The 26,186-nt window shown below is 47.2% G+C and overlaps 1 protein-coding gene across 2 annotated transcripts in view; it reads right to left on the bottom strand.

Moving 5' to 3' along the window:
* Window positions 1–22,091, bottom strand: part of GOLPH3L (golgi phosphoprotein 3 like) — a 49,156-nt gene extending 27,065 nt beyond the window's left edge. The window contains exons 1-2 of one of the 2 annotated variants that reach the window (XM_060256492.1): window positions 21,929–22,091; window positions 1,790–2,035 (exon numbers count right to left, since the gene is read on the bottom strand). In XM_060256492.1, the coding sequence (XP_060112475.1) occupies window positions 1,790–1,972 (183 nt within the window). In that variant the 5' untranslated portion in view covers window positions 1,973–2,035; window positions 21,929–22,091. Of the gene's footprint in view, window positions 1–1,789; window positions 2,036–21,898 lie in introns of both variants that reach the window. The other variant, XM_060256498.1, reaches the window with a different exon arrangement.
* Between the last annotated feature and the right edge of the window lie 4,095 nt (window positions 22,092–26,186).

Genomic DNA, 26,186 nt, shown 5'->3' with positions numbered 1-26,186 from the left:
AACATGGCTTTTCTTATGTTCTTATGGGACACAGAGTTTTGGACTGGATGGGCCATTGGCCTGATCCAACATGGCTTCTCTTATGTTCTTATGGGACACAGAGTTTTGGACTGGATGGGCCATTGGCCTGATCCAACATGGCTTCTCTTATGTTCTTACGTGACACAGAGTGTTGGACTGGAGGGGCCACTGGCGTGATCCAACAGGGCTTGTCTTATGTTGTTACAAAGGACAGAAGTTCTTATGGAACTCAATTCAATGGGCTACTTACCATCTAAAAGCCCGTCTAAGGGGGAAATTACCATCAACTGACTTAATTATGGTGGAAGCTCTTACCAGCCCAAAGCAGGCTCAAAGAATCTTGCTCACTTTCAGCAGTTCCTGGATCCCCAGTCTGCTGCAGTCCCAGAAAGACTTCCTTCACACCAAGGGGATTTTTCCAGCTAGGGTCTTTGTCAATTCTCTTATAAAGCCCCTGCTACCCCACCGGCAAAAAGAGGACATCAATTTCAAGGCAGGAGTGACGAAAGCTGGAGACCAGAGTGACTTGGCTCACGGTCCTGATTCACCCTTCTACCTGAACCCAGCTTCAGAGCATCTCCTTCTTGAGAACTCCACAGAACAGGATCTAATTAACTCTTTCACAGCCCTCCCGTCTACAGAACAACTTGCAATCACAACTAAACTCAAAGTGTTGAGGGACAAACTTTTGAAAACAAAGTGAACTCTGAAGAAGAAGAAGAACTTGGATTTATATCCCGCCCTCCACTCCGAAGATTCTCAGAGCGGCTCACAATCTCCTTTCCCTTCCTCCCCCACAACAGACACCCTGTGAGGTGGGTAGGTCTGAGAGGGCTCTCACATCAGCAGCCCTTTCAAGGACAGAGTCTCAGAGCGGCTCACAATCTCCTTTCCTTTCCTTTCCCCCACCCCACCCCACAAGAGACACCCTGTGAGGTGGGTGGGTCTGAGAGAGCTATCACAGCAGCTGCCCTTTCAAGGACAGCTTTGTGAGAGCTATGGCTGATCCAAGGCCCTTCCAGCAGCTGCAAGTGGAGGAGTGGGGAATCAAACCCGGTTCTCCCAGATAAGAGTCCACACACTTAACCACTACACCAAACTAAGTGGAGTGCAGAGATCTCTGAGTGAACTGCTCTTTCGAGAACTGTGACTGATCCAAGGTCACTCCAGCAGCTGCAGGAGAATCAAACCCGGTTCTCCCAGATAAGAGTCCGCACACTTCAACACAACACCAAACTGGCTCTCTTCTTCCCCCACAACAGACACCCTGTGAGGTGGGTGGGGCTGAGAGAGCTCTGATGGAAGCTGCCCTTTCAAGGACAACCTCTGCCAGAGCTATGGCTGACCCAAGGCGATTCCAGCAGGTGCAAGTGGAGCACTGGGGAATCAAACCCGGTTCTCCCAGATAAGAGTCCGCGCACTTAACCACCACACCAAACTGGCTCACCAAACTGGGTCAGCCCTGGTTAGTCTTCGGATGGGAGACCACCAAGAGTCTGCACGCTTTCACCACTACACCAAACGGACTCTCATAAGAGAGATTTGTCTTCTCTGCACTGGCCGACAGAGAGGCAGAGGGGCTTCAAGAGCCACACAGTATGTGTGAAAGAGCCACGTGCGGTTCCTGAGCCGCAGTTTGGCCAACCCTGCTAGAAAACAAGGAAACCGGGAGGAGAAGACAGCGTTCAAGGAGACCGGAGTTCATCCGGGTCATGCAGCCGCGCCACGTGAAGGCCCAGGGGTGAGAAGCGCACAAACATTTCCATACCTCTTTATCCTTCAAGCCCAGGAGAAGGACTTCCTCCATGAGGGTCAAGCGGATGTCTTTGGAATCGCCGGAGTCTCCATCTCCCAGCTGCGCGTCCAGCGGAGAGTCCTCCTCGCCTTCCGGCCGCTTGTCAGTGTTCCTTCCGACCTCAGCCCGCCGTCCCCGGTGAGTTAATGTCGTCATGGCCTCCCCACTGCAGCTGTGAGCAGAACAGCCCGCAAAGACTTCATGCACAACCGGATCCAGCTGGAGGTACAAAAGAAGAAGAAGATGATATTGGATTTATATCCCGCCCTCCACTCCGAAGAGTCTCAGAGCGGCTCACAATCTCCTTCCCTTCCTCCCCCACAACAGACACCCTGTGAGGTAGATGAAGATATTGGATTTATATCCCGCCCTCCACTCCGAAGAGTCTCAGAGCGGCTCACAATCTCCTTTCCCTTCCTCCCCCACAACAGACACCCTGTGAGGTAGATGAAGATATTGGATTTATATCCCGCCCTCCACTCCGAAGAGTCTCAGAGCGGCTCACAATCTCCTTTCCCTTCCTCCCCCACAACAGACACCCTGTGAGGTAGATGAAGATATTGGATTTATATCCCGCCCTCCACTCCGAAGACTCTCAGAGCGGCTCACAATCTCCTTCCCCTTCCTCCCCCACAACAGGCACCCTGTGAGGTAGATGAAGATATTGGATTTATATCCCGCCCTCCACTCCGAAGAGTCTCAGAGCGGCTCACAATCTCCTTTACCTTCCTCCCCCTCAACAGACACCCTGTGAGGTAAATGAAGATATTGGATTTATATCCCGCCCTCCACTCCGAAGAGTCTCAGAGCGGCTCACAATCTCCTTTACCTTCCTCATCTCTTTCTGATCCTTTTTTTTTTTTTAACCTTCATCAAGAGAGAGCAATAAGCTCCTCGTTATCCAGTCTGTGAGTATAGGGTGTCACAAAGGTCTGAGGGAGAGGTGAAAACGGTCAACCAGCAAGGGAAGGGTCAGGTCAAACGGCCAACAGAAGGCACGCAACAGCTGAAAAGCAACAAAAGCCCTGCGCGCACCTTCCGTGAAGATTAGGGTATCTTTCTAGACCAGGGGTGGCCTAATGTAAGAGCCACACAGAATAAACGGCAGATGTTTGAGACGTGAACCAATATTACACACGCAAGATGTGAACAAATATTACACACACATCTTTATTTGCACAGAAAGATAAAATGCATATGAATGCACTTTACAACACAGCCATGCTAGGAGAGTTTTTTTTTTTTTAAAAAAAAGCTGGGAATAACAGTCCCCAGAAAGTCAGCATAGGGAAAGGTTAGGGAATTATTTTTTGGCGCCACTGGGAGAAGGAAACACCCATGCACTGTGTGTATCGCTGACCACTGTTTGTATCATTATGCATCTCTCATTGCCTTGACAGCAAGGTTAGTCAATACAGCTTCTACACGAGCTATGAAACTAAGGGAGAACCCTGCACGGCCCTCTTTAATTCTGTCTTTCCTTCACGTGGCTCCCTCGGCTCTTGTGTTCTCTTCCCTGAGATCCTGCTCCCTTCTTTCAGGTCCATTAAACACAACTACCCGCCTTGATCTATCTCCGCGGAAGACACCACATTTGGCTGTACAGAAGAGAAGGTATCTGAAGAAGTGGGCAGATAACTCATGAAAGTTTCTCCCCTCCAATAAACTTTGTTAATCTTTATGGTGCTCTGGCTCTTTTCTGCTCTAGACAGACTATTGTGGCTTGGGAACCACATGTGGGTCTTTCACACCTGTTGTCTGGCTCTCAAAGCCCCCACTGCCCCATCAGCCAGCTTGGAGAAGGCATTTGTCTCTTTAAGAACATAAGAGAAGCCATGTTGGATCAGGCCAACGGCCCATCCAGTCCAACACTCTGTGTCACACAGTGGCAAAAATTTTTTATATATACACACACACTGTGGCTAATAGCCACTGATGGACCTGTGCTCCATATTTTTATCTCTTCCTCTTCCGACTGGCTTTCGCTGACGAAGAAAGAAATTGCTAATGATAACCGCCATCCTAAAAGAACAGTATTAGCACTTTTATTAACTTAATTAACTAATTTTTAAACCTAATCAGAATTTTAATGCTTAAATGTAATTTTGTGTTTTTTGCTTTCTTTGTATAATTGAAATTGTATGATGTTGTTAGCCGCCCTGAGCCTGCCCCGGCGGGGAGGGCGGGATACAAATAAAATTATCTATCTATCTATCTATCTATCTATCTATCTATCTATCTATCTATCTAAACCCCTCTTGAAGGTGGCTATACTTGTGGCCGCCACCTCCTCCTGTGGCAGTGAATTCCACATGTTAATCACCCTTTGGGTGAATCACCCTTTAAATCACTTCTCCAACCTAAGTCAGCTGGTGGCTTGGAGAGCACTTAAAGTTGCTTTCTTTCCCCGTATCCCTCCCCTTCCATCTATTTTCCTTCCTTCCTTCCTTCTCTCAAACACCTGATGTTCCTGTGCTGCGGCTCTCAAATAGCTAATGTTTATTCTACGCGGCTCTTATGTTAAGCAAGTTTGGCCACCTCCGGGACTAATGCGATGACCTCTATTCCAGGTGTAGAAACGTATCTTGGATTTAAGAGCTGTGTTCACAGCCTTCCCATCTGGTCTTTAAAAGCATTTCACGCGTTCAAACAGAGAAAATATTTCACAGGAGCGTCCCGCCCCCCCTATTACTCCCCTCAAAATGGCCCCGGAAAAAATGTATGAAAAAACCTCTCCTCCCCCCAACCAAAAAACATTCTCCGAAATGCCATCACATTTCTAGATACAGCCCCTCTCAACAAGACACAGCTCACACTGTTCACCTACATCGCACCTCACCGTGGAGCCGGGACCACAGAGGCCAGGGGGCCATCCGACAGGAATTTTAGGAAGGTCACGAGGAGGAGGGTGGGAAGAGATGATTGGGCTCCACATTTTAAGAAGGATCTAGACAAACTGGAATGGGTCCAGAGGAAGGCGACGAAGATGGTGAGGGGTCTGGAGATCGAGTCCTATGAGGAAAGGTTGAAGGAGCTGGGGATGTTTAGCCTGGGGAGGAGGCGGCTGAGAGGTGATAGGATCACCTTCTTCAAGGACTTGAAGGGCTGTCCTAGAGAGGATGGGGTGGAATTGGTTTCTGTGGCCCCGGAAGGGAGGATCAGAACCAATGGGCTGAAATCAAATCAAAAGAGTTTCCGGCTCAACATGAGGAAGAACTTCCTGACTGTTAGAGTGGTTCCTCAGTGGAACAGGCTTCCTCCTCGGGAGGTGGTGGGCACTCCTTCCTTGGAGGTTTTTAAACACAGGCTAGATGGCCATCTGGCAGCAATGAAGATCCTGTGAATTTAGGGGGAGGTGTTTGTGAATTTCCTGCCTTGCACAGGGGGTTGGACTAGATGACCCTGGAGGTCCCTTCCAACTCTATGATTCCTTGATTGGATTTTGTGGCCCTTTCATAGATGTCTGGGTGATGCCATTTGCTGCTCTGGGGTCAGGAAGGAATTTTGCTTGGGACCAGATTGGCCTAGGGATCCTGGAGGTGATTCTGTCTTCCTTTGAGAGCCAGTTTGGTGTCGTGGTTAAGTGTGCGGACTCTTATCTGGGAGAACCGGGTTTGATTCCTCACTCCTCCACTTGCAGCTGCTGCAATGGCCTTGGGTCAGCCATAGCTCTTGCAGGGCTGTCCTTGAAAGGGCAGCTTCTGGGAGAGCTCTCTCAGCCCCACCTACTTCACAGGCTGTCTGTTGTTGGGGAGGAAGGTAAAGGAGATTGTAGGCCACTCTGTCCTTGAAAGGGCACCTTCTGGAAGAGCCCTTTCAGCCCCACCCACCTCACAGGCTGTCTGTTATTGGGGGAGAAGATACAGGAGATTGTAAGCCACTCTGAGTCTCTGATTCAGAGAAGGGCGATGTTTAAATCTTCAGTCTTCTTCTTCTTCTTCTCTGGGCATAGAGCAGGGACCACTGGGGAAGAGGGGGAAGCGGAGGTAGCCAGGAATTTCCCGCTTTGTGCAGGGGGCTGGACTAGATGACCCTTAGAGTCACCTTCTAGTTCTTTGTTTCTATGGCTTCCGAGGTCAAACCCATCTCAGAGAACAGCACCTTCCATTCCCCACATGAATTGGGAGTGGGAGCAAAACAAAGGCTCTCCACGGCACCCTTCGTTGAAACCGCATTGCCAGTTAAAGAACTGAACACTGAAAATAGGTACTGGAGATAAGTGCCAGCCACCCCCCGGGAGAGTTAAACCAGCAGTGCCCCGAAAGCACAGGTTGTGAGAACTCCCTTAGCGCATGCAAGGCCCAGCCGCTGGATTAAAGATTACCTCAAAGGGTCAAAGGCGTTCACAGTAAACACACTCCACCTGGGGCAGGCCCATACCTCTGGGCTCAGCAACCTGTGTAAAATGCGAGGAATTCAGCTCTCTTTCCTTTTAAAACTTCTGACGCACCGCAAAGTACATCACACACCCAAGGTCACAAAAATATAGCTACCGAGGGTCAACGTGGACAGAACATTAGCTTTGCCTTATTTCTTCCACACCCTTTTTTTTTTCCTTTTCGCTCTCTGTCCTTCTAATAACAACACAGTGATTATTTGAGAAATGAGATGTGGCTCAGTGGCAGAGCCTCTGCTTGGCATGCGGAAGGTCCCAGGTTCAATCCCCGGCATCTCCCAGTTAAAAGGGACCAAATAGTAGGGGATGGGAAAGAAGACCTCTCCTTTAGACCCTGGAGAGACATGGAGAGGGGCCATAGCTCAATGGTACAGCATCTGCTTGAAGGTCCCAGGTTCAATCCCCGGCATCTCCAGTTACAAGGACCAGGCAGGAGGTGATGGGAAAGACCTCAGCGAGAGACCCTGGAGAACCACAGAGAGAGCCCATAGCTCAGTGGCAGAGCCTCTGCTTGGCATGCAGAAGGTCCCAGGTTCAATCCTCGGCATCTCCAGTTAAAAAGGACCAGGCAGGATGTGATGGGAAAGACCTCAGCGTGAGATCCTGGAAAGCCATGGAGAGGGGCCATAGTTCAGTGGCAGAGCCTCTGCTTGGCATGCAAAAGGTCCCGGCATCTCCAGTTAAAAGGGCCAGGCAGGAGGTGATGGGAAAGACCTCAGCCTGAGACTCTGGATAGCCATGGAGAGGGGCCATAGCTCAGTGGAAGAGCATATGCTTGGCATGCAGAAGGTCCCAGGTTCAATCCCCGGCATCTCCAGTGAAAAGGACCAGGCAGGAGGTGATGGGAAAGACCTCAGCGTGAGACCCTGGAGAGCCACAAAGAGGGCCCATAGCTCAGGGGCAGAGCCTCTGCTTGGCATGCAGAAGGTCCCAGGTTCAATCCCCAGCATCTCCCAGTTAAAAGGGACCAAATAGTAGGTGATGAGAAAGAAGACCTCTCCTTTAGACCCTGGAGAGCCGTGGAGAGGAGCCATAGCTCAGTGGTACAGCATCTATTTGAAGGTCCCAAGTTCAATCCCTGGCATCTCCAGTTACAAGGACCAGGCAGGAGGTGATGGGAAAGACCTCAGCGAGAGACCCTGGAGAACCACAGAGAGGGCCCATAGCTCAGTGGCAGAGCCTCTGCTTGGCATGCAGAAGGTCCCAGGTTCAATCTTCAGCATCTCCAGTTAAAAAGGACCAGGCAGGAGGTGATGGGAAACAATATTCTTCATTGTTATTTCCCCGCCCAAATATTTTACTTTAGGGGTAACTTCACATCCCGTTAATCTCTGCAATTCCTTTTGTTTACTTACTTGCATATTTTTACACAAAATTTTTGACTTTTCTTTATTAACATAAAGTCCCGCCAATTCTCCAAAAATTTGTATTTTGGCTAACAACTAAGGTGTTACTTGCATAGGATTTTCATTTATAAACATTATATCATCTGCAAATGCTCTATATTTATAGGAAAATCCTTTAATTCTCGTTCCTTCAATTTCTTCATCATCTTGTATTTGCAGCAAAAAGATTTCAAGAGTCATTATAAACAACAATGGTGAAAGCAGACAACCTTGCCTTGTACCTTTGCTGATTGTCATTTCTTCTGTAAGACCTGCATTTATACATAACCTTGCACGTTGTTCACTATAAATTGCTTTTATCGTTCTTATAAAATTTCCCCCCAACTTTATTTTCTCCATTACTGCAAACATAAAGTTCCAATTCAAATTATCAAAAGCTTTCTCTGCGTCCGCAAAGAATAATGCAACTTCCTTCTCTGGATGTCTTTCATAGTATTCTACAATATTTACAACAATTCTAATATTGTCTCTTATTTGCCTTTTAGGGAGAAATCCCACTTGGTCTTCCTTTATAAAGTTTATTAGATATTGTTTAAGCCGTTCTGCTAAGATTCTGGTGTATATCTTATAATCATTGTTTAATAATGAAATTGGTCTATAGTTCTTTACATTAGTGACATCTCTATCTTCCTTTGGAATCAACGAAATTACTGCTTCCTTTCATGTATTTGGTATTTTCCCATTTATTCTTATCACATTAATTAATTTTGGTATTAATTCTTCTTTAAACGTTTTTTAAAAAATTGCCGTAATTCCATCTGGTCCAGGTGCCTTTCCAATTTTCATTGCATTAATCGCTACTTCAATTTCTATTTTTTTCAATTGGATCATTCAAAACTTTTTCCATATAATCAGTTAAGGGTGCTATTTTAATCTTCTGCAAATACACTTCCATCTTTTCATAAGAACATAAGAGAAGCCATGTTGGATCAGGCCAACGGCCCATCAAGTCCAACACTCTGTGTCACACAGTGGCAAAAAATCTTATATACACACATACACTGTGGCTAATAGCCACTGATGGACCTCTGCTCCATATTTTTATCTAAACCCTTCTTGAAGGTTGCTATACTTGTGGCCGCCACCACCTCCTGTGGCAGTGAATTCCACATGTTAATCACCCTTTGGGTGAAGAAGTGCTTCCTTTTATCCGTTTTAACCTGTCTGCTCAGCAATTTCATCGAATGCCCATGAGTTCTTGTATTGTGAGAAAGGGAGAAAAGTACTTCTTTCTCTACTTTCTCCATCCCATGCATTATCTTGTATCCCATGCATTATCTTTCCTTCTTTACTTTAACACCTTTAAATAGTTTAGCATAATATTTAAAAAATTCTCTCTTTATTCCTTCTTGATCTACCATCTCTCTTCCATCAGCCACAATTTTATTAATAATTTTACTTTCTCTCTTTTTCTTCAATTGCCAGGCCAAATATTTTCCAGGTTTATTCTCTCCCTCGAAAGATTTGTTTTAATTTCTTCAAATTCCATTCCAATTCTTTATTTAACAGATGTCTCATTTGTGCTTGCAATATTGTAATCTCCCTTATAATTTTCTTTTTCCCTGGCCTTTTCCTTAATTCACCTTCTTTTTTCTTAATTTCATTTTGAATGTCCAACTTCAGTTTATCTTTTGCTCTCTTGTCTTTATTATTATTCTCATTACTGCCTTGTAGGCATCCCATACTGTCTGAAATTCTATATCTTCTCTGTCATTTACTTGGAAGTATGCTTTGGTTTCATTTTCTAGAGATGTCACTATTTCTTTATTTTGTAGTAAATCTTCATTTAATCTCCATCTTCTTGACTTTTTTGACAGTTTTGTAATCCACATTATTGGGTTATGATCAGCTCCTATTTTAGATAATATCTCTGTTTTCTTTGTTATAAGTCCCAAAGCTTTAGTACCCCACAACATGTCAATTCTAGAGAAAGAGCTATGTCTAGCTGAAAAGAAGGTATAGTCCCGTACTTCAGGCTTAAACTTCCTCCATATATCTTCCAAACTCTCCTGTTTAACCAATTCAAAAAAAGACTTAAGCAATTTCCCTTCTTTATCATTTTTTTTCTTCCCAGATCTATCTATCATGTTCTGAATTGTTCCGTTAAAGTCCCCCATCAATAAATTTGCTCATAGGTCACTTCATCAAGATGTTGTGTAATATTTTTAAAGAAAATGTCTTTAGCACCATTTGGAACATAAAGTCCAAACAACAACGGTTTTTTGGCATTCAAAGTAATTTCTACCGCTATATACCTTCCATCTTTATCTTTAAATACCAATTTCGGGTCTAATTCTTGTTTAATATAAAAGACTACTCTCTTCTTCTGTTCAGCCAATGTAAAAAATTCTAGTCCCAATTGTTTATTCCACAGAAATTTATAATCCTTTTGTCTAATATGCACTTCTTGTAAGCATACTATATTACAATTTTGTTTTTTTTATCCAATGAAACGTTGCCTTTCTTTTTTGTGGTGAATTTAGTCCATTTACATTCCAAGATATCAATTTGTAATCCATTATGGTGCAAATTCTTTATTTTCTTCATAAAATCTACGCAGTTCCTGTGTATTTGTGATTGTAATCCTTTTCCCTTTAAGTTCAAAGCTCAAACCTTCAGGTATTATCCATCTGTACCTCATTCCATTGTCACATAATTTTTCTGTCAATTTTTTATATGCCTTTCAATCAGTTAGCACTTGTCTTGGCAGTTCTTTCATAATTCTTACTCTACTGCCTCCCACTATCAATGACTTTTCAAAGTTTTTATTCATGATCTTTCCCACCATTTCTTTTGTCATAAATCTTATGACCACATCTCTTGGCAGATTGTTCTTTTTTGCATAGAGTGAATTTACTCTATACATATAGTCATACATATTTCTATTCCCTTCAGGATCTTCCTCCCAAAATTCTGCAATTGTTTTTATTATGTATTCTTTCAGGTCTGATTTTTCATCTTCAGGTACACCTCTCAGACGGATCTGAGTTTCCATCAGTTTGCAGTCATGAATTGTCACTTTTTCTTGTAATTTTAACAAGGTGGAGTCATGTGTTTTCACTCTCTCTTCCACTTCTTGTACTTTCTTTGTTATTACCACAGTATCATTTCTGAGATTCTCTATTTCTTTTTTTAATTCTTTTTTTGAGTTCTCAATATCCTTTCGTATTTCTTTTTTAGAGGCAGTTATCATTTCTTTCACCCCCTTCATTATCCTAGCTTCCATTGCATCTAATTGGGCTTGCATTTTCTCTATTGAAGCAGACCTAGCACGAGTTTGTTTCGGGTCTGACATGTAAAAAAAGATCAAAAATGTTGATCTCACCAAATTAAATTTGAACCATCAGGTTTGATAAAGTGAAGCTTGCCCTTTCCAATGCACCCAATTTCGCTGTCCTCTCCCAAAATGGCGGTCGCAACTTTTGCTTCACTTTAAAAAAAATTTCTTTTTTCCCTTTTACCAGTTCAAGTCTTCTTATCTACTATCCAGCAGTAGTAATTTTTTAATTGCCAAATCTGTTAACTCCACCAATTTTTAATGTCCCAGTCACTTTAAAAACGTTGTTAAAACTTAGTCCTCCCAACAACAATGGCCACCGATGTTTCTCCCTGGTATTATAATCCTAGAGTAGGCTGTTTACTTCATTGACTTCTTCCTCCAATACTTCCTGCTTTTCTTGCCTTCAAACCTCGTTTCACTGGCAGAGAAATCTCATGATTTCTGACGTATTTTCTGTGTTGACTGTGAACGCTGCAGTTCTGCAACGATGGAGCTGCCTCCTCAACCACCGATAGACTAAACAATAAATTCCTTTCTTCTTTTAACACTGTCTTTTAAGTTTACAAAGTTCAAATTTAGCCCCTTATCTTCTTCTCCTTTCAGGCTTTCAATATTTCCAACTCCCACCTTTTACTTTTGTTTTGTTTAATTAGTCCCGGAATGAAGAGATAGCAATCAGTACCTTTTTTCTGTAGTTTATCCAAATTAACACCGGTCCCTTGTAGATTAGATGTTTAAAATTGTAAAAGAAGGTTTAGATCCTGTCGAGCTTATGCCAAATTGATGACTCTGGAAACTTCTGCAGACGATGAATATGCAACTTCTCTCTGGAGATCCCTCAAAGCCTCAAATGATCCCCCCCCCCCCCCCGGGACTCCCTTTCAGCCAAGGTAAGTCTCCTCAAAGTATCTGTGCATATCTTGGACAATTCTCTAGCTGAGAAATGAGGACAGAAGGCATTAATTTGCCTTTTACTATCCTGAACAGAAGTGCCAGCCGGCCCCCGTTAGGGAAAGCAACTCAGCTCACCATTTTCCAACCCCAGAAGATTTTTTTAAAAAGTAATTATTAATGATGTAAGAAAATGAAATTTATTACCATATGTTACTAATAAAACTGTTTGAAAAAAAAAAAACATGTGGAATTCACTGCCACAGGTGGTGGTGGTGGTGGCTACAAGCATAGACAGCTTCAAGAGGAGATTGGATAAGCATATTGAACAGAGTTCCATAGGTGGCTCTTAGCCACAGCTTACTGTTGGAACTCTCTGTCTGGGGCAGTGATGCTCTGTATTCTTGGACTTGGGGGGGGCACAGTGGAAGGGCTTCTAGCCCCACTGATGGACCTCTTGATGGCACTTGGGATTTTTGACCAGTGTGTGACACAGAGTGTTGGACTGGAGGGGCCATTGGTCTGATCCAACAGGGCTTCTCTTATGTGACACAGAGTGTTGGACTGGATGGGCCATTGGCCTGATGCAACATGGCTTCTCTGATGTTCTTATGTGACACAGAGTGTTGGACTGGAGGGGCCACTGGCCTGATCCAACATGGCTTCTCTGATGTTCTTATGTGACACAGAGTGTTGGACTGGAGGGGCCATTGGCCTGATCCAACATGGCTTCTCTTATATTCTTATGACAGCCCTTCAAGTACTTGTAGATGGTGATCATATCACCTCTCAGCCGCCTCCTCCAGCTAAACATCCCCAGCTCCTTCAACCTTTCTTCATAGGACTTGGTCTCCAGACCCCTCACCACCTTCGAAGCCCTCTTCTGGACCCGTTCCAGCTTGTCTAGATCCTTCTTAAAATGTGGTGCCCAAAACTGAACACAATAAAAAGTTTTTCCTAGTATCCATCCAGTACTTTCCCACCCTTAATTTACACCCATGATTGCGAGTCCTCTCCTCCGCTGCCAGGAAAAACAGCTCCCTGCCCTCCTCTAAGGGACAGCCCTTCAGAGACTTCAGGAGAGCAATGCTGTCCCCCCCTCAAACTCCTCTTCTCCAGACTGAACATTCCCAAGTCCCTTAGCCTTTCCTCCTGAGAGAGCCAGTTTGGTTAAGTGCGCGGACTCTTATCTGGGAGAACTGGGTTTGATTCCCCACTCCTACAGCTGCTGGAGTGACCTCGGATCAGTCACAGTTCTCGAAAGAGCAGTTCTCTCAGAGATATCTGCGCTCCACTTAGTTTGGTGTAGTGGTTAAGTGTGCGGACTCTTACCTGGGAGAATTAGGTTTGATTCCCCCACTCCTCCACTTGCAGCTGCTGGAATGGCCTTGGGCCAGCCATAGCTTTCACAGGAGTTGTCCTTGAAATGGCAGCTGCTGTAAGAGACCTCTCAGCCCCACCCACCTCACCGGGTGTCTGCTGTGGAGGGTGGGGAGGTAAAGGAGATTGGTTAGCCATAGCTCTGGCAGAGGTTGTCCTTGAAAGGGCAGCTGCTGTGAGAGCCCTCTCCAGCCCCACCCACCTCACTGTGGGGGGGAAAGGTAAAGGAGATTGGTTAGCGGGGTAGGGAACAGCGGCTCTCCAGATGTTTTTTGCCTACAACTCCCATCAGCCCCAGTCATTGGCCATGCTGGCTGGGGCTGATGGGAGTTATAGGCAAAAAACATCTGAAGACCCACTGTTCCCTACCCCTGGCTCTGGCAGAGGTTGTCCTTGAAAGGGCAGCTGCTGTGAGAGCGCTCTCAGCCCCACCCACCTCACAGGGTGTCTGTTGTGGGGGAAGGAGATAAAGGAGATTGTAAGCCACTCAGAATCTCTGATTCAGGGAGAAGGGCGGAGTATAAATCTGCAATTCTTCTTCTGCAATCTGCCATTGTGACCGCTCTGAGACTCTGAGATTTGGAGAATAGGGTGGGATACAAATCCAATATCTTCCTCTCCTAAAGTATATAAATCCAATTCTCCTATGGCTTGGTCTCCAGGTTTATATTTCTGCATACGTGTGCAGACATTAAGTGTGCAGAATTAAACTGTTGACGCTGGGTGGCTGGGTGACCTGCTGAGGCTGGGTGAGTGGGCGTCAACGTGGCAGATGCGGTTCAATGTGGCCAAGTGCAAAGTAATGCACATTGGGGCCAAGAATCCCAGCTACAAATACAAGTTGATGGGGTGTGAACTGGCGGAGACTGCCCAAGAGAGAAATCTTGGGGTCGTGGTAGATAACTCACTGAAAATGTTAAGACAGTGTGCGTTTGCAATAAAAAAGGCCAACGCCATGCTGGGAATTATTAGGAAGGGAACTGAAAACAAATCAGCCAGTATCATAATGCCCCTGTATAAATCAATGGTGCGGTCTCATTTGGAGTACTGTGTGCAGTTCTGGTCGCCGCACCTCAAAAAGGATATTATAGCATTGGAAAAAGTCCAGAAAAGGGCAACTAGAATGATTAAAGGGCTGGAACACTTTCCCTATGAAGAAAGGTTGAAACGCTTGGGACTCTTTAGCTTGGAGAAACATCGACTGTGGGGTGACATGATAGAGGTTTACAAGATAATGCATGGGATGGAGAAAGTAGAGAAAGAGGTACTTTTCTCCCTTTCGCACAATACGAGAACTCGTGGGCATTCGATGAAATTGCTGAGCAGACAGGTTAAAACAGATAAAAGGAAGTACTTCTTCACCCAAAGGCTGATTAACGTGGAATTCACTGCCACAGGAGGTGGTGGCGGCCACAAGCATGGCCACCTTCAAGAGGGGTTTAGATAAAAATATGGAGCAGAGGTCCATCAGTGGCTATTAGCCACAGTGTGTTGGACTGGATGGGCCATTGGCCTGATCCAACATGGCTTCTGTTATGTTCTTTTGTTAGTCTTAAAGGGGCCACCGGGCTCAAACTTTGAGCTATAAATGAAGTTACTAATAATAAATACGTAAATAAAAGTGGCAGGCGAACCCCCCCCCCCCTAAGGGTGGACAGCGGGGGCATTCTATCACCATCACACACACACACACACACACACGTACACACCAAGGTGTGCAGAGGGAAGAGAGCCCATGAGCAAGAAGGAGCTGTCAAATCCAAGTCTTGCTCTTTTTTACCAGTATCCCTTTAAGAACTTCTACTGGGAGAGCGGAACAACAGGTGCTCTAAGACCTGGAGGTGGGGGGGGGGGGGAGAACCTTAGAACTACAAGTCTATGCAGTTATTCAGGTGTGTGATTAATATACACTTCTGGGGCTTACAGCTGAGTAAACCAGGACAGCAGATGTGCACATTTGCATATATTTTCCCTGCCCAGAGGGGGAATTTCACAGTGTCAACACAGGCGCGGCAAATCCATGCTCTTTGCTTCTTCCCACCCCCCCCAAGGGCGCCAACTTTCTTTTCCTGACTGCGCTCCTTTGCCTCTCGTAAGCTCATATATGGCAGCGACCTCTCTTGGCATTGCAAATTAGGAGAAGGGGGGGAGCTGCTGCAACAAGCTTATTTTCTGCTTTGCAAACCGCTGCTGATAAAACCACAGGACGAAGGACAGTTTGAACCAGAAGGAAGAGACTGCAACACTAAGAGTCCTTCCTTGGGAGAAACACACTAAAAAACACAACTAACCCAGGATTAGACCAGCAATCCTAAGAACAGAAGAGAAGCCATGTCGGAGAGAAGCCAATGGCCCATCCAGTCCAACGCTCTGAGGCACACAGTGGCCAAAACCCAGGAGCCAACAGGAGGTCCACCATAAGGGCCAGGATTACAGAAGCCCTCCCACTGCCCCCAGAAGACAGAGCATCACTTGCCCCAGATATAAGAACATAAGAGAAGCCCTGTTGGACCAGGCCAATGGCCCCTCCAGTACAATACTCTGTGTCACACAGTGGCCAAAAAAACCCAGGTGCCATCAGGAGGTCCATCAGTGAGGCCAGGACACTAGAAGCCCTCCCACTGTGCCCCCCCCCCCCCCAAGCACCAGGAATACAGAGCACATCTATCAGGACTTTCATTTTAATTCTAGGTTTCCTCCCGGCCCACACAAATTCCGAGATTTTTCTTCTCCATTTATCAAATTGCTTAGCATCTTTCACAATGGGGATGGTTTGAAACAAATACATAATCCTTGGTAAGATATTCATTTTACTGCAGAAAAATGGGACTGGACTATAAAAGTTATGTCATGGAGTGAAATGGACAAGCTAACAAGAAAACTAAGAGACTGCGATTTAGAACTTTTTAATCGGGAGTGGAAGAAATTCAGAAGATATGTAGAAAAAGAGTGGAAAATAAAAGGACATTGGACAATTTTTGAAGATTAAGACCTTTAAGACAAGAATATAACTTTTGAAGGGGGATCTTTTTCTTAATCAATTTTTGTTTTTTCTTGATAGTTAAAGGTACCTTTAATATCTGTTTTTTTTAAAAAAAAAAACACTGGCGGGGGTCAATTATTAAGAACATAAGAGAAGCCATGTTGGATCAGGCCAACGGCCCATCCAGTCCAACACTCTGTGTCACACAGTGGCAAAAAATTTTATATACACACATACACTGTAGCTAATAGCCACCGATGGACCTGTGCTCCATATTTCTATCTAAACCCCTCTTGAAGGTGGCCATACTTGTGGCCGCCACCACCTCCTGTGGCAGTGAATTCCACATGTTAATCACCCTTTGGGTGAAGAAGTACTTCCTTTTATCCGTTTTCACCTGTCTGCTCAGCAATTTCATCGAATGCCCACGAGTTCTTGTATTGTGAGAAAGGGAGAAAAGTACTTCTTTCTCTACTTTCTCCATCCCATGCATTATCTTGTAAACCTCTATCATGTCACCCCACAGTCGACGTTTCTCCAAGCTAAAGAGTCCCAAGCGTTTCAACCTTTCTTCATAGGGAAAGTGCTCCAGCCCTTTAATCATTCTAGTTGCCCTTCTCTGGACTTTCTCCAATGCTATAATATCCTTTTTGAGGTGCGGCGACCAGAACTGCACACAGTACTCCAAATGAGACCGCACCATTGATTTATACAGAGGCATTATGATACTGGCTGATTTGTTTTCAATTCCCTTCCTAATAATTCCCAGCATGGCGTTGGCCTTTTTTATTGCAAACGCACACTGTCTTGACATTTTCAGTGAGTTATCTACCACGACCCCAAGATCTCTCTCTTGGTCAGTCTCTGCCAGTTCACACCCCATCAACTTGTATTTGTAGCTGGGATTCTTGGCCCCAATGTGCATTACTTTGCACTTGGCCACATTGAACCGCATCTGCCACGTTGACGCCCACTCACCCAGCCTCAACAGATCCCTTTGGAGTTCCTCACAATCCTCTCTGGTTCTCACCACCCTGAACAATTTAGTGTCATCCGCAAACTTGGCCACTTCACTGCTCACTCCCAACTCTAAATCATTTATGAACAAGTTAAAGAGCATGGGACCCAGTACCGAGCCCTGCGGCACCCCACTGCTTACCGTCCTCCACTGCGAAGACTGCCCATTTATACTCACTCTCTGCTTCCTATTACTCAGCCAGTTTTATTGGGGGGAGGGGTGGGAGAAAAGTAAGATGTGGGGTAGAATGATGTGTTTTTTTTATCTTAAGCTTTTTATAAGTTGTAGATATAGTTCTACTACCATATGTTACTAATAAAAATTGTTTATACTTAAAGAAGAACATAAGAGGAGCCATGCTGGATCAGGATAATGGCCCCTCCAGTCCAACACTCTGTGTCACATAAGAACATAAGAGAAGCCATGTTGGATCAGGCCAATGGCCCATCCAGTCCAACACTCTGTGTCATATAAGAACATAAGAGAAGCCCTGTTGGATCAGGCCAGTGGCCCCTCCAGTCCAACACTCTGTGTCACATAAGAACATAAGAGAAGCCCTGTTGGATCAGGCCAACGGCCCATCCAGTCCAAAACTCTGTGTCACATAAGAACATAAGAGAAGCCATGTTGGATCAGGCCAATGGCCCCTCCAGTCCAACTCTCTGTGTCACATAAGAACATAAGAGAAGCCATGTTGGATCAGGCCAATGGCCCCTCCAGTCCAACACTCTGTGTCACATAAGAACATAACAGAAGCCATGTTGGATCAGGCCAATGGCCCCTCCAGTCCAACACTCTGTGTCACATAAGAACATAACAGAAGCCATGTTGGATCAGGCCAATGGCCCCTCCAGTCCAACACTCTGTGTCACATAAGAACATAACAGAAGCCATGTTGGATCAGGCCAATGGCCCCTCCAGTCCAACTCTCTGTGTCACATAAGAACATAAGAGAAGCCATGTTGGATCAGGCCAATGGCCCATCCAGTCCAACACTCTGTGTCATATAAGAACATAAGAGAAGCCCTGTTGGATCAGGCCAGTGGCCCCTCCAGTCCAACACTCTGTGTCACATAAGAACATAAGAGAAGCCCTGTTGGATCAGGCCAACGGCCCATCCAGTCCAACACTCTGTGTCACATAAAAACATAAGAGAAGCAATGTTGGATCAGGCCAATGGCCCATTCAGTCCAACACTCTGGGTCACACAGTGGCCAGAAAACCCAGGTGCTATCAGGAGGTCCATCAGTGGGGCCAGGACACTAAAAGTCCTCCCACTGTGCCCCCCCAAGCACCCAGAATACAGAGCATCACTGCCCCAGACAGAAGAACATAAGAGAAGCCCTGCTGGATCAGGCCAGCAACACATCCAGCCCACCACTCTGCGTCACACGGTGGCCAAAACCCAAGGGCTTCAGGAGGTCCACCAGCAGAGCCAGTCCACCAGCCCAAGTCGTCTGCTTCCAAAAGCAAACAGAAAGATCAAAATTCAAAATTCCATCGATAACATACTTCAGGGGTGGCCAAGGGTAGCTCTCCAGATAAGTTTTTTTTTTGCCTACAACTCCCATCAGCCCCAGCCAGCATGGCCAACGGCTGGGGCTGATGGGAGCTGTAGGCAAAAAAACATCTGGAGAGCTACCCTTGGCCACCCCTGAGTCATACTTTATGCCCTGCTGGAGAATATATTTTTATCAGCTTTGAGTGTTGTATAAGTCTTTACGTATTCCTTGAGCGCTTGGAACTGTAATGGAACTTGGTGGTTTGGTTTATGTTATTCTGTGCGGTGTTTCTTGGCAACAGTGTGTGTATTTTGCATTTTTCTCCTACGTAACACTAGTGTTGTGTGTACTGTTTATGCGTTGGAGATATTTAGCACATTGTTATTTATGCGTTGGAGCTATTTAGTACATTGTTTTCATTACGCAAGGGAGATATTTGGTGTTTTCTGGTTGTTTAGTCTTTCTCCCCGTCCCTGTTTTTCCATTGTTCTAAAAGCAAACAGGCACGTTTGCTGTCCTCCCTTTCTGACCATTCTGGGCGTTTTGCTTCCACACCCGAATCTCTCCTCCTGCTTCCCTGCCTGACAGCCAACGACAGACTAAGGTTGCCAAGTCCAGCTCTTGGAAGAAGAAGAAAATGAAGATATTGGATTTATATCCCGTCCTCCACTCCGAATCACAGAGTCTCAGAGCGGCTCACAATCTCCTCTACCTCCCCCCCCCCAACAGATACCCTGTGAGGTGGGTGGGACTGAGAGAGCTTTTACAGCAGCTTCCCTTTGAAGGAAGAAGAGGAAGTAGAAGACGAAGAATGGCAGATTTATACCCCGCCCTTCTCCCTGAATCAGAGAGGCTCACAATCTCCTTTATCTTCCTCTCCCACAACAGACACCCTGTGAGGTGGGCGGGGCTGAGAGGGCTCTGACAGAAGCTGCCCTTTCAAGGACAACTCCTACGAGAGCTATGGCTGACCCAAGGCCATTCCAGCAGGTGCAAGTGGAGGAGTGGGGAATCAAACCCGGTTCTCCCAGATAAAAGTCCACGCACTTAACCACTACACCAAACTGGCTCTTTGGGACTTTGGGGGTGGAGCCAGGAGCAAGGTTGTGACAAGCATAATTGAACTCCGAAGGGAGTTCTGGCCATCACATTCAAAGGGACCGCACACCTTTTTAAATGTCTTCCCTCCATAGGAAATAATGAAGGATAGGGCACCTTCTTTGGGGCCGCATAGAATTGGACCCCCTGGTCCAATCTTTTTGAAACTTGGAAGGTATTTTGGGGAGAGGCACTGGATGCTATGCTGAAAATTTGGTGCCTCTGGTAAAAGAAACACCCCCCCCCCAGAGCCCCAGATACCCACGGATCAATTCTCCATTATTTCCTATGGGAATAAATCTCCAGAAGCAACAATAGAGTTCCCAGCAGACATTTCCCTCCCCCTCCCTCCCTTCTGATGACCCTGAAGCGGGGGGGGAGGCCCAAATCAGGGGATCCCCTGCCCCCACCTGGGGATTTACAAAGAAGTAATAGCCCCGTGTAAGAAATACCTCTTATCCAATAATAAATACTCACAAATGTCCAATAAGAAGAAGAAGAAGAAGATATTGGATTTATATCCCGTCCTCCACTCCGAAGAGTCTCAGAGCGGCTCACCATCTCCTTTCCCTTCTTCCCCCACAACAGACACCCTGTGAGGTGGGTGGGGCTGGAGAGGGCTCTCACAGCAGCTGCCCTTTCAAGGACAACCTCTGCCAGAGCTATGGCTGACCCAAGGCCATTCCAGCAGGTGCAAGTGGAAGAGTGGGGAATCAAACCCGGTTCTCCCAGATAAGAGTCCGCACACTTAACCACTACACCAAACTGGCTCTCCAATAAAGATACTGTCTTCAATAAGTATGGAAAAATCAATTTCTTTTTACTTGCATCAAAAGTTTTTCACACAATTCACATTCACACAGTTCACACTCCCTTTGATTCCCAGACCAGCAGAAGGCAGGGGGAGAGTGCTGCATGAGGAACAACACCCCCCCCCCCAGCATTTGCACAAGAAAATAACTTTGGGGGGGGGGAAATCCCAAGATAGTTTCTGGATTTAATCCTTGATGCTGATCCCCCCTTGCAGACACACCTTTCCCCCTTGCCCCCTTTGTAGACTTACCTGTCCCCCCTGCCCCCCTTGCAGCCGCCCTGAGCCTGCCCCGGCGGGGGAGGGCGGGATATAAATAAAATTTTACATTACATTACATTACACACCTGTCCCCCTTGCCCCCCCTTGCAGACTTACCTGTCCCCCCTGCCCCCTTGCAGACACACCTGTCTCCCCTGCCCCCTTGCAGTCTCACCTGTCGCCCCTGCCCCTCTTGCACACACCTGTCCCCCCTGCCCCTCTTGCAGACTCACCTGTCGCCCCTGCCGCCTTGCAGACACACCTGTCCCCCCTGCCCCTCTTGCAGACTCACCTGTCGCCCCTGCCCCCCTTGCAGACTCACCTGTCGCCCCTGCCCCTCTTGCACACACCTGTCCCCCCTGCCCCCTTGCAGTCTCACCTGTCGCCCCTGCCCCTCTTGCACACACCTGTCCCCCCTGCCCCTCTTGCAGACTCACCTGTCGCCCCTGCCGCCTTGCAGACACACCTGTCCCCCCTGCCCCTCTTGCAGACTCACCTGTCGCCCCTGCCGCCTTGCAGACACACCTGTCCCCCCTGCCCCTCTTGCAGACTCACCTGTCGCCCCTGTCCCCCTTGCAGACTCACCTGTCCTCCCTGCGCCTCCTGCAGACTCACCTGTCCCCCCTGCAGACTCACCTGTCCCCCCTGCAGACTCACCTGTCCCCCCTGCCTCCCTTGCAGACACACTTGTCCCCCTGCCCCTTTGCAGACACGCCTGTCCCGCCTGCCCCCCCTTACAGACTCACCTGTCCCCCCTGCCCCTCTTGCAGACTCACCTGTCGCCCCTGTCCCCCTTGCAGACTCACCTGTCCTCCCTGCGCCTCCTGCAGACTCACCTGTCCCCCCTACAGACTCACCTGTCCCCCCTGCCCCCCTTTGCAGACACGCCTGTCCCCCTGCCCCTCTTGCAGACACGCCTGTCCCGCCTGCCCCCCTTGCAGACTCACCTGTCCCCCCTGCAGACTCACCTGTCCCCCCTGCCCCTTTGCAGACACACTTGTCCCCCTGCCCCTTTGCAGACACGCCTGTCCCGCCTGCCCCCCCTTACAGACTCACCTGTCCCGCCTGCCCCCCTTGCAGACTCACCTGCCCAGGTCTCTCCCCCTGCTCAGGTGCCTGGGCTTCCTCTTCTGAATCCTCCAGCAGCCCCAACTTCACTTCCTGGTTCAACCAGCCCAGGAAGGAGGAGGGGACGAGAGGAGCCCAACCCCAGTCCCCACTTGGGCTTCCTGGTTTCCCTGGGAAACCCTGCCCCGCCGCTTTCCCAGCCGACCAATCAGAAGCCTCCCTGGAAGGCAACTCTCCAATGGGATCTCCGGGAAGGCGGGGCTCCGTTCGCCGCAGCCCAACTTGGCGAAGGGGCAAGAGAAACTTGAACGAGGGGGCGGGCTCGGCCTGCCTTGCTGGACGGCGGAGGGAGCCAATGGGGAGCGATAGAGTGGCTCTCCGCCGGGCCCTGACGACGCAGAGGCGTGCGCAAGGGACGCTGGGAAATGTAGGAAATGGGTCATGCGCCTGGAGCAGAGGTAGGGAACGTTGGCTCTCCAGATGTTTTTGCCTACAACTCCCATCAGCCCCAGCCAGCATGGCCAATGGCTGGGGCTGATGGGAGTTGCAGGCAAAAAAACATCTGGAGAGCCAACGTTCCCTACCACTGGCCCTGCAGCGTGGGCTTTGTTTGCAGGGAGCGGAAGGGCAGGCGGAGCCTGGGGCTATTTACTTAGGAGGAAGCCACCCTGGTTACTTAGGACGGGTTACGCAAGTTTGCAGAAGTCTGCAATTAGGGTTGCCAATCCCCCGTTGGGTGAAATATACAAACCCGCTTAGGTACTTCAGAGTCAAACACGCTCTACACATTTTTCTTGTGCATTGCTCATTATAATCCTTGACAGTCGCACTTGACACATTTTATATCACTCAATATGAGTTCGAAGCCCGCTAAATCAAATGGTATTTGCTGCAGTACTGCAGTCGGAGCCCTCTGTTCACAACCTGAGTTCGATTCCAGCGGAAGCTGGTTCAGGTAGCCGGCTTCAGGTTGACTCAGCCTTCCATCCTTCCGAGGTTGGTAAAATGAGTCCCCAGCTTGCTGGGGGGAAAGTGTAATGACTGGGGAAAGCAATGGCAAACCACCCTGCAAAAAGGTCTGCTGTGAAAACGTTGCGAAAGCAGCATCACTCCAGAGTTGGAAACGACTTGTGCTTGCACAGGGGACCTTTCCTTTCCTTTTGTAGAAAAAGCCCAGTAGACACTCATTTGCAGGAGGGACGGTGGCTCAGTGGTAGAGCATCTGCTTAGTAAGTAGAAGGTTCCAGGTTCAATCCCTGACGTCTCCAACTAAAAAAAGGTCCAGGCAAATAGACGTGAAAAACCATCCCTTGAGACCCTGGAGAGCTGCTGCCAGTCTGAGTAGACAAGACTGACTTCATTTAAGAACATAAGAGAAGCCATGTTGGATCAGGCCAATGGCCCATCCAGTCCAACATTCTGTCACACAGTGGCCAATATGCGTGTGTGTGTATATATTTATATAAATATAAATAAATGTTCGTATGTCTAAGGGGAGGGATGATGGCTCAGTGGTAGAGCATCTGTTTGGTAAGCAGAAGGTCCCAGGTTCAATCCCCGGCATCTCCAACTAAAAAAGGGTCCAGGCAAGTAGACGTGAAAAACCTCCGCTTGAGACCCTGGAGAGCCGCTGCCAGTCTGAGTAGACAATACTGACTTTCATGGACGCAGGCTCTGATTCAGTAGAAGGCAGCTTCAGATGTTCATATGTCTAAGGAGAGGGACGGTGGCTCGGTGGTAGAGCATCTGCTTGGTAAGCAGGAGGTCCCAGGTTCAATCCCCGGCATCTCCAACTAAAAAAGGGTCCAGGCAAGTAGACATGAAAAACCTCTGCTTGAGACCCTGGAGAGCCACTACCAGTCTGAGTAGACAAGATTGACTTTCATGGACCCAGGCTCTGATTCAGTAGAGGGCAGCTTCAGATGCTCATATATGCATATTAGGCTCCACCCCCTGAGGCCAAGCCAGCCGGAACTGCGTTCCTGTGCATTCCTGCTCAAAGAAAGCCCTGTTAAGGGATATAAATTTGGGGATGGAGCCTGGGGAATACAGGGACCTTAGTGGGGTCCACTGCCAGAGCCCACACTCCAAAGCATCCGTTTTTCTCCAGGGGTACTGGTTTCTATGGCCAGGAGATCAGTAGCTATTCTGGAAGGTCTCCAGTCTCCACCTGGATTAGAATCCCAGGCACTGGCCCCCAAATTTAAAGGTATTTTCCGATCCTGAGTCGGCAGCCATATGGATAGAGCAGGATAGGGCGGGAAATAAATCCAAAAATTAAATTAAATGGAAGGAAACCAAAGATAAATTTGGCATTTTTATGACAGGAAAGACTGAAGCCCGCCTGAGAGCAATATTGGTAGAAAAGGGTGGGGCGGGGGGTAATAAACAGGAGTCTTGTGGCACCTTAACATGTGGAATTCACTGCCACAGGAGGTGGCGGCAGCTACAAGCATAGCCAGCTTCAAGAGGGGATTGGATAAAAATATGGAGCAGAGGTCCATCAGTGGCTATTAGCCACAGGAACTCTCTGTCTGGGGCAGTGATGCTCTGTATTTTTGTGCTGGCGGGGCAGTGGAAGGGCTTCTAGCCCCACTGCTGGACCTCTTGATGGCACTTGGGTTTTTTGGCCACTGTGTGACACAGTGTGTTGGATGGGATGGGCCACTGGCCTGATCCAACATGGCTTCTCTTATGTGACACAGAGTGTTGGACTGGAGGGGCCGTTGGGCTGATCCAACATGGCTTCTCTTATGTTCTTATGTCTGAGGCAGTGATGCTCTGTGTTCTTGGTGCTTGGGAGTGGCTTCTAGTGTCCTGGCCCCACTGATGGACCTCCTGATGGCACCTTGGTTTTTTTGGCCACTGTCACTGTGTGACACAGAGTCCTGGACGGAATGGGCCATTGGCCTGATCCAACATGGCTTCTCTTCTGTTCTTATGTGACACAGAGTGTTGGACTAGATGGGCCTTTGGCCTGATCCAACATGGCTTCTCTTCTGTTCTTCTGTAACACAGAGTCCTGGATGGAATGGGCCATTGGCCTGATCCAACATGGCTTCTCTTATGTTCTTATGTCAAGTATCAGCTCCTTAGAGACTTAACCGCTTCTATTCTGACTCTTGTGGAAGAAGGGAACAAGAAAGGAGGCCAAGTGGAGACAAACTGTCTCCCCACAGGGACACCTTTTCTGGTACTACGCTGTATGCTGCCTTTAGCCACATTTTTCAAAAAACACAGTTTATGGCTGTTTCAGTGCAAACTCTTGACTTTTCTCCCAAACCACATTTTACCAACTTGCCAACAATAGTATGTGGAACCTTATCAAAAGCCTTACTGAAATCAAGATAAACGATGTCTACAGCACTCCCCTGATCCAGCAAGGTAGTCACTTTCTCAAAAAAAAAGAGATCAGGTTAGTCTGACTTGACTTGTTCTTGTGAAACCCATGCTGGCTCTTAGTAATCACAGACATCCTTTCTAAATGTTCTAGGACTGATGATTTGTTCTAAAACTTTTCCAGGTATAGACATCAAGATGACAGGTCGGTAGTTACCTGGATCTTCCTTTTTCCCCTTCTTAAAGATGGGGACAATATTCACCCGCCTCCAATCTTCCAGCACCTCTCCTGTTCTCCAAGAATTCTCAAAAATAATAGCCAGAGGCTTAGAAATTACATCCACAATTTCATGGGTGCAATCATCGTCTGCAGTGATTTTGATTTATACATTGATTTATACAGCGGCATCAACCCAGACTGTTCCCTGGAAGGTCAGATGCTGAAGCTGAAGCTCAAATACTTTGGTCACCAAATGAGAAGGGAGCACTCACTGGAGAAGACCCTGATGCTGGGAAAGACACAAGGCAAAAGAAGGGGACAACAAAATATGAGATACTCCATCCCTTCATGCAAGAAGTATACATGCATATGAAAGTTTATATTCCCTCTAAGCTGAGTTAGTGTGAGCTAGCTCACGGGTTTTTAGTCTCCAGCTCACACATTTTTGTCTTCGCTCAGGAAGGATGACCCCAAAGCAGACTAATTGATGCAGGAGCTCACAAAGTAAAATCGTTGCTCACGAGACTCTGCAGCTTAGAGGGAACATTGATTCTGAATAAAACTTTGTTGGTCTTAAGGGTGATAGTTGACTCCTACTTTGTTCTATGGCTGGACAGCGTTACTGATGTAACGAACATGAATCTGAGTGGACTTCAGAGGATGGTGGAAGACAGGAGGGCCTGGCGTGACTTGGTCCATGGGGTCGCAAAGAGTCAC

The sequence above is a fragment of the Heteronotia binoei genome, chromosome 1, assembly GCF_032191835.1.
Source record: "Heteronotia binoei isolate CCM8104 ecotype False Entrance Well chromosome 1, APGP_CSIRO_Hbin_v1, whole genome shotgun sequence".
NCBI lineage: Eukaryota > Metazoa > Chordata > Lepidosauria > Squamata > Gekkonidae > Heteronotia > Heteronotia binoei.
This window is presented reverse-complemented; position numbering and strand designations above follow the sequence as displayed.